Raw genomic sequence first — 9005 nt, 5'->3', positions numbered from 1 at the left:
TGGTGAGCTGAATGGCCTGCTCTTTTCCACGTGGTCTAGATAGAGAAGGACATTCAATTCTTGTCTAGATTTTTTTTTCACTTGGTGCCATGGCTTTTGCTTGTCCAGCAATGAGAAAGCTAATAAAATTACATCAAATTTCCAGAATTCCTGATAACGCGGGTATTATAGTTATGATCTCAGAAATAAAACCCCAACGTCTTTGTCTCAACACAACAGAGCATTGGAAATGGATGAACTGGGGCACTCTGAAGCGGTTCTATTATAACATTCAGGATTACTCGCTGGTCACTGGAATTCGCTTTGCCATTATTTCTAATGACACTTTCAGTGAGGAGAACGAGAGTGTTGGTCGCTTATGTCTTCAAAAGGTTCTCGGGTATTTTATGGAGGGTTTGAGAGCGATGAGAACAAATTGATGATCAATATTCATCACCCCATCTGACACCCTCTCCCCAAAGCTCCTGCAGTGGATGGAGGCCCCGTCCTCATTATTTTGACCACTGGGTAGTTTTTATTTGGGGGGGGGGGGTTACATCACAAGAATGATTGCACTTCTGACATTATTTGTGTCGTCTTGAGGCTGTGACTGGTGTAAATCAAATGGGTTTCTTGTAAAACAGAGATAGGTTGAAGCACGGGACAATATTTTAGAGAGGGGAAAGGGTCAAATATTACAAACAAGATGTGAGATGATTCTAAATGGCAGCCTTGAAAGGATAATTGGTCCTATTGACAAATGTTTTACTGTAGCTAGAAATACTGCCTAATAGCAGCTGAACTGTTATACTTACAGGTTTGTTTTCTTAATTGCTTAATATTTTGAAAAAAAGAAACATTTTTAAAAATGGAACAACGCTCTATGACTGAAAGAAACGTCCATCTTCTTAAAAGGGGCGCAGTGATTCTTTTTTTTTAAAAAAACATCTACTTACTGCTTTGCTAACACTGGCCAATGTGAGACCAAGGACGGTGGTCACTTTATTTAATTGCCATTTTTTTCTCTCATAGTCTGTGTTAGTGTCCTTCAAGTGGCTCATCGGTTCAATGTCTCCTAGCAGGCCGCTGGTCCTTCCTCTTTGAGGCACTCTCGTTCCGGGACTTCTTGTCTTTCTTCACGCAGAAATACTTCGTGATGGTCTTGCGACACTGTCCGCACTTCACTGCGCAGCACCAGTGAAATTTGCAGTTGCAACTGCTCATCATCTGCGCGCGTCTCTCCCCCACTGCCAGCCCGCAATCCCCGCACAGTCTTTTGCAGCTTCGCTTCTCCCATTTGCTCAGGTGTTTGCCTTTTTTGACGCATTCCCTTCCTTCTGTGCCCTGCAGGCCCAGGGTCTTGTTTTCCAGGCAATAATCGGGAGAATCCTCCAGGTGAACCAACTCCTTCTTGGAAATGGCACTGAATGTCTCGGCGATCGCTCCTCGACTTGCGGCACTGTTGCCTGCCCCTTTGAGAAGGTCGACTTTCAGGGCCTTGTGATACTTTTCCTTCAAGTAGTTCCCCACCTCTCGGAATTCAGGTAGTTGAAGCCAGCAAGTCTGTGTAGTGCAACTTCCAGACACACCATGGCATTTACAGGTCTGTTTCATTGTCCCTTTAACTGCCTGAAGAACAAAGATACTTAGTCCGTTTATGTACCACAGTAATAAATTTGAAATAGTTTGAAAGACTATTTGAATATTTAACGCTCTTTGACTGAAAGAAACTCGTCCATCTTCTTAAAAGGGGCGCATCTTACATCGACTTACTGCTTCCTATATTGATGTGCGAGTCATAGACCATCACAAATCCAATGGAAAAACAAAGAATGAATGCAGCAGAGATGCGGTTTCTCGGAAGAATGTTGTGCATAGCATACATGGACAGGATAGCAAACGAAGGCGTTCTACAAAGAACGAAAACAAAACGTACTTAAAAGAATCAGAAAACAGCTATCACAATTCTTGGAACACATCATGCAAAGAGATGCCTTGGAAGATTTAGTTACAACTGGAAGGAAAAAGAAGCCCAGGCAGACAAAGGATGAAAATAGGAGATGGATAGAAACAGGGGAGTCAACAACTACAATTCGGAGAGTCACCGACCGTGACGGTTGGAGAGAGGAATGGCAAGGCACCTGAACGAACAACGACTGCTTTGCTAACACGGGCCAATTTGAGTCCAAAGAGGGTTGCACGCCTTTGTTGTAACCGTGCAGTCGTTCTCCACACCGCAAATTCCCACAAGCAAATGGCCACTCCGTTCGTTTTGATGGAGAGAGATATATATGAACCTGGGCATTGGGAAGAACTCACGTCTTCCCGTGGTGCCACAAGATCTAAGAAAGGCCTTGGTTTAATGAAACTTTTGACAGCGCCGTCAATATCAAGTTGGACAGCATGGAGGCAGACTCTTCTTGGGCTCAACCTGTCCATGCCAACCAAGGTACTTTCCTGAGCTAGCCCCATTTTCCTGCATTTGGCCGATAGCTTTCTGAACTTCCCCATCCATGAACCTGCCTTCTTCATTCTATATAACCACCCCACCACCCTTTGACCCTCTATGTGAAATACATGCCCCTCCAATCCACTTTAATTCTTTCCCCTCTCACTTTAAACCAGTGGTTCTCAAACCCCCCCACTCACATAAGTAATCCCCTACTAACCATAAGGAATGCTTAAGGTGGTATGTGAGTGCGGAAAAAAAGGTTGTGAACCACTGCTTTAAACATAATCCCCTGTAATTGTGTTCTCCCCAACCTGCGGGGAATGTGACTTTATGTACCTCTATAAGGCCACCCCTTGTCCTCGTCCACCCCAGAAAAACAATCCCAGCCTAATCCAGTCTCTTGTTTCCCACCATCAACGAGCTCTATCGAGTGTGTCCTGGCCGCTTGCGTAGGTTGCTTCAGACATGGAACGGAGGTCAATCCACTGGACCATAACAGGGACAGAGAGGATCACTGGTCTCCCTTCTCCCCCATTGACGTAATCTATCGGGATCGTTATCTGAAGCGGGCAGCGCAAAATCCTTGAGGACCCCCTTCCACCCCGCACACAGCATCTTTCAGCTGCTCCTGTCGGGAGAAGAGATCCAGGAGGATCAGAGCCAGCACCACCAGGGTGAGGAACAGCTTCTTCCCACGGGCAGTGAGAATGGTGAATGACCAAAGGAACGGCTCCCACTGACTATCATATTCACGAAACAAAACCTATGTATTTGTATAGATGAAATACTAGTCCTGAACATGTATTGTTTGTCTGTATAAATGGTTGTGTCTGATGACCGGAGAACACGGTTCCCTTGAGTTGCAATCGGATGACCCAAAAAAACTTGACTTGATCATGAATCTTTTGTGCACACCCTCTAATCACAAACCTCTGGCGACCAGAACAGTACCGATCCTCCAAGTCTAGTCCCACCAACGTCCAGTGATGTCCCAAAGCCACGAAAGCAGGCACTCTCAACTACTTTTGCTCACTGCCACAGATTTGTACCCCTGGTTCTTCAATTTCATAAGAGCCCTGTCATTTACTGCATAACCCTGCCCCAGTTCAACTTCCCGAAGTCCATGACTTTACACTCGTCTCAGTCAAAAAGGTTTCCCGTTGAAAAACTATCCCTCAGTTGGAAAGTACTGTACTGTAGTCTCTGGGGTGGGTCTTGAATCCAGAAACTTTTTGATTTAGATGCAAAAGTACTAATAATTATGGAATACCAAATTATAAAAATAGCAGCGCTGAGTACATTATATTCTATAGTAGGAGACAACCATCATCTTTTCACTGGTTCACAGAGTAACGAAGGCATAAACCAGCGATGTTAGGATGTGGTAGCCGCCCCATTCACAGTTAATGTTGTCGTGCATCTTTCTTGCTCAGTGACCATAAGGCATGCGTAGGGGTGGGTGGGGGGAATGAAGGTATTGCTTGCCGGAATCTTTCGGGAAAGTCCTTTGACTCCCGGTCCCAATTTACCTTTCTACCCGCCTCGTTGTTGTGCAGGTTCATGGCAGCTCTCGCGTCTTGTCCCGTCTCCAGCGCGTCCACAAACTGCTTGGAAATGGTTTCTCCAAAGCCAACGTTATCACTGCATCCTCCCCACAGCCAGCCCTGTCCTCCTGCGAGCGGACAAGAAGGAAGCGCACGGTTATTACGCGGCCACATGCAGTTGAGGCCGAGTCGGTGATGGGCAACACTTACCCAGCTGGCCGTTCCGAGAATCGTCGCATCCACAGTTATCAAAATCACCCAGGCTGCAGTTTCTGGTCAAAGTGTACATCACCCCAGCAGAGCTGATGGCATGGACGAAGGCAGCCTCCCGGTTTGCTGTCGTGGACAATGAATTATGGTCACCTTCAACAAAGCTGGCAACACGTCCAGCGGGTCGTGGGTTGCTATCGGGTCACGGCAGAGAGGAAAATTGGAGAGCGAGTGGGCAGGGAAAGGGGGAAGAGGAGACGGTGCAGACGGAGAGCAGAGAACGGACGGGATTCAGGTGGATCTGGGTTCAATAAACCTGGGTGGGGTTATGGAGGGAGACTTCCGAACAGAAAAAATCACCAACTCAGAAATTGCACAGGGATTGTATCTTGCAATGGACCCCAGCATCTGCATTAAACAGCACATGGTCATCATCATTCGGCGTGGGCGATCATGTCTCTCCCTCCGAATTGTAGTCGTTGCCTCCCCTCTTCTTCCTTCGATGAAGGCTCCGACTTTCGGCTGAGACCGTAGTCGATGTTGAGTTCATGATCATACAAGGGTAAAATACTGAGGTGGTTCCCGGTGGCCGTCTTCAGTTGCAGTGTCCGTACTGGTTGGGTGACCCTGGGCATTGATCAGCAGATTCATCTGCCCAGCGCTTTTAGTTTTACGACCATCATTTCTAATCTGTAGAATCCATGGATCTGCAATCACGTGACCCTGCTTGGGAGGCTAAACAGATACCACACCTTGCCCAAGGGTGATCTGTAGGCTAGTGGATGGAAGGAGCGCCTTCCATCTCCTTTTGCAAGGAGCAATTGTGCAGCACCGACACTGAAACAGGGAACAGAAACACAAGGGACAGAGACAAATCCAGGTGGCAGAGAGAAATCTCTAAGAAAGGATTGAGGAGAGATTCAGTCACCTAGGACTTCTTTCTCGCTGGAATTTGCAAGAATGAGAGGAGATCATATAAAAGTGTAAAATTATCAAAATAAGTCCTGGCCTGTTCAGCCTCACCTTGTAAAAGTCCTCGTGAATATTTTCTGCACCCTTTCCAACAGCCAAGATAGAAGCTGGAAAGTTGTTTCTACTGACAGGGTGAGACTAGAACAAGGGGCACATCCTCAAGATGCAGGAAATAGATTTAGGACAGAGACAAGGAACTGCTTCTTCCAGGAATTCTCTGCCAAGGGAACCAATATCTAAATCAGCTGTTTGCACCTGAAGAAAATGAAGGCTTATGGGGAAAAGGCAGGTAGGTGGAGCTGAGTCCATGGCCAGTTCTTGTTGAAAGGCGACCCCGGCTTGACGGGCAAATGATTGGCGCTTGACGGGCAGATGATTTGATTGGCCCTTGCTCCCAATAGTCTTATTCCCATTCCCAACAGGTAAATAGAGTCATGGAGTTCCACAGTGGAAAGAAGGCCTTGCCAACTAAGCAAATCTCATTTGCCTTCATTCTGCCGGTATCCCTCTAAACCAGTGGTTTTCAAACTTTTTCTTTCCACTCACATCCCACCTTAAGTAATCCCTAGGTGCTCTGTGATTAGTAAGGGATTGCTTAAGGTGGGATGTGAGTGGAAAGAAAATGTTTGAAAACCACTGTTTTAATCATACCTCGTGGACTCATTATGTGCACGGTTTCATATCTCCAAAGAAAATGGGCCAATGAGAATTTTTCTCAAGCAAAATATTTCAGTAACAATTGGGTCTAGAGCAGTGGTTCTCACCCTTCCCTTCCCACTCGTGCACCACCTTAAGCAATCACAGAACACCGATGGCGCAGGGATTACTTAAGGAGGCTTAAAGCTATGTGCTCTTGATTTAGGGGAAGATACTATGACTATTTACTTTATTTATCCATGCTTATCTATGTTTATTTTGTCCCCCTGAGCCACACACACACTCCAGGGAGAAAAGTCCTGGCCTATTCAGCCTCACCTTGTAATTCAAACTCCTCAGTCATGGCAACATTCTCGTGAATATTTTCTGCACCCTTTCCAACAGCCAAGTGACTGTGCACAATCCTCCAAGTGTGGTCTCACCAACGACTTATATGATTATGACATGATTTAAATTTTAAATTACATTTAGACATACAGCACGGTAACAGGCCATTTCACCCCATGTGTCTGTGCCGCCCAATTTACACCCAATTAACCTATATCCCCCAGGTACATGGTGGGAGGAAACCAGTGCCCTCGGGAATGTACAAACTCCTTATAGACAGCGTGGGATTTGAACCGCAATCCCAATCGCTGGCACTGTAAAGGTGTTACACTTACCTCTATGCCAACCGTGCCAATGTCTCTGTACCAGTGCTTAATTTCCTGAGCAGTAAAAGCAAGTGCGTCAGACTCCTTCTTCACCACCCTGCCTACCTGTCTGGCAACTTTCATGGAACTATGCGCCTGCAACCCAAGTCTCTTCATTCCACAAGACTTCCCAGGGCCCCACCTTTCACCGTGGAAGCCCTGCCTCTCATTCCTTGGCCCACTTTCCCAGAGGTGCGGTGACATTCGGCAAACAGGGGGAAAAATCCCACACACATTGATAGAAGGAGTTAAATGTAAAAAAAAGTCGACTTGGACACACCCGTGGTCAGAGGTCGACCTGACGCACGATAGAGTGAGCCGCCAGCAAACGTGGAGGTGCAAGAGATTTTTCAGGTGCTGGTGAATTCCTCCAGCTGTAGGGAGGGAGGGAGGGAGGGAGGGAGAGAGAGAGGGAGAAAGAGGAAAGAGGGAAAAGTGAGGGGGAAGAACAGAAAGTACGATAAGTAATTTCCCTAGAAGCCAAAACTGCCTTTGGTGAGCGACAGATTTTGTTCTCTCTCTTGGGACACTGCAGGACCCCACTGGCTATTCCACAGTTTCAATTTATTTCACATTTCCAGCACGTCAACATGGAGTAAAGCACAAAAGTCTGCAGATGCAGTGATTGAAGTAAAAGCACAATGCTGGAGAGCCAATCTTATAGAGTTTCCACATGGCCTTTGGCAAGTTCCCACATGGTAGGTTAGATAGGAGGAAGGTTCAGTCACTCGGTATTCATGGGAAGGTAGTAAACTGGATTAAACAATGGCTTTATGGGAGAAGCCAGAGAGTGGTAGTGGATGATTGCCTCTCTGAATAGAGGCCTGTGTCTAGTGGTGTGCCTCAGGGATCAATGCTGGGACCATTGTGGTTTGTCATCTGCATCAATGATCTGGATGGCAATGTGGTCAATTGGATCAGAAATTTTGGACACAAAGATTGGAGGTGTCGTGAATGGAGAGAAAGGCTTTCAGCTTGCAGAGGGATCAAAACCAGCTGGAAAAATGCAGAATGGCAGATGGAATGTAATGCCAACAAGTGTGAGTGTTGTATTTTGGAAGAACAAACCAAGATAGGACAGACAAGGTAAACAATAGGACACTGAGGAGGGCGGTAGAACAGCGGGATCTGGGAATACAGATACATAATTCCTTGAAAGCAGCACATTGGCCTTCATAAATCCAGTTGGAATGTTAAAATGAAGCTGTATAAGACATTGGTGAGGCTCAAATTTGGAGCATAGTGTGTAGTTTTGGTCACCTAACTACGGTCAGGATATCAATAAGATTGAAAAAGTGCAAAGGAGATTTACAAAGATGTTGCTGAGAAAGTTACAGGGAAACAGGTTTGGACTTTAATCCTTGAAGCATCAATGAGGGGAAATTTGATAGAGGTGTTTATAATTATGAGGGGTCGAGACAGAGTAAATGCAAGCAGGATTTTTCCACTGAGTTTAAAAAAATAGAGGATCTAGGTTAAGGGAAAAAGTTTAAAGAGAATATAAGAGGGAGTTTCCTCACACAGAGAATGGTGGGAGTATGGAATGAATTGCCTGCTGAATTGGTGAATGTGGGCTCCATTTTGATATTTAAGAAACCTACGGACAGGTACATGGATGGGAGGGGTATGGTCTGGGTGCAGGCCAGTGGGACGAGGCAGAATAATAGTCCGGCACTAGAAGGGGTCTGTTTCTTTGCTGTGGTGGTCATGTCATGGTATTTTCCCTTTGAGGAACAGCTGGGCACGGACCTCCAGTGCACACTTGAATGCATGTTTACAGCTGGATTGTTTGACATTCATAGATTAAAATCTGGGGGGGAAAAATCGGCAGATAAAGCAAATCAGAAATAAAAACAAAAATATGGTAGACGTGGTGGCAGATGCGGCCTAACCTGCTAAGTGTTTCCAGCAGTCTTTGCTTTCACTTTTGGATGAACATGTAATTTGAACACAATCCATCTTAGGGTGACCTGCATCAGAGACGTTCTCCTCTCACAGGATGCAAAGATTTGAGGGGATCAATAAGATTGGAGGAGTGCAGACTTGAGGAACTGATCTATAGGGAATGGTTGAATAGGTTAGGAGTTTATTCACTGGAGCATTGGGGAATTAGGGGAGATATTTTCAAATTGATTTAGGCATACAGCATGGATTTGGTGGAAGTATACAAAGATTAGAGGCATATAGGTGGGGTAAATGCAAGCAGGCTTTTTCTACTGAATTTGGGTGAGACAAGAATGAGGCGTTAAGGGTGAATGGTGACAAGAGGGCAGAAAAATTTGGACATGTGCATGGATGGGAGAGGTATGGAGGGCTATGTCCGGGTGCAGGTCAGTGGAATTGCCAGAAAAATAGTTGAAGACCATAGGACATAGGAGCAGAAATAGCTAATTGAGTCTGCCCTGCCATTTAATCATGAACTGATCCATTTTCCCACTCGGCCCCACTGCCCGGCCTTCTCCCCATAACCTTTGATGCCCGGTTAATCAAGAACCTCTG

General features: G+C 45.9%; 1 protein-coding gene across 1 annotated transcript; it reads right to left on the bottom strand.

The window, feature by feature from the left end:
* Positions 1–959: 959 nt before the first annotated feature.
* wnt8b (wingless-type MMTV integration site family, member 8b) lies at positions 960–4304 on the bottom strand. Its single transcript, XM_069888229.1, has 3 exons — positions 4186–4304; positions 3961–4103; positions 960–1608 (listed from the first exon to the last, which is right to left on the bottom strand). Exons 1-3 carry the CDS (start codon positions 4262–4264, stop codon positions 1045–1047), a joined length of 786 nt encoding a protein of 261 aa, XP_069744330.1. The 5' UTR covers positions 4265–4304; the 3' UTR covers positions 960–1044.
* Positions 4305–9005: the final 4701 nt, after the last annotated feature.

This window comes from Narcine bancroftii, chromosome 6 (genome assembly GCF_036971445.1).
Source record: "Narcine bancroftii isolate sNarBan1 chromosome 6, sNarBan1.hap1, whole genome shotgun sequence".
In the NCBI taxonomy this organism is placed as follows: Eukaryota; Metazoa; Chordata; class Chondrichthyes; order Torpediniformes; family Narcinidae; genus Narcine; species Narcine bancroftii.
Note: the sequence above shows the minus strand (reverse complement) of the source record. Positions and strands in the feature narration are given on the sequence as shown.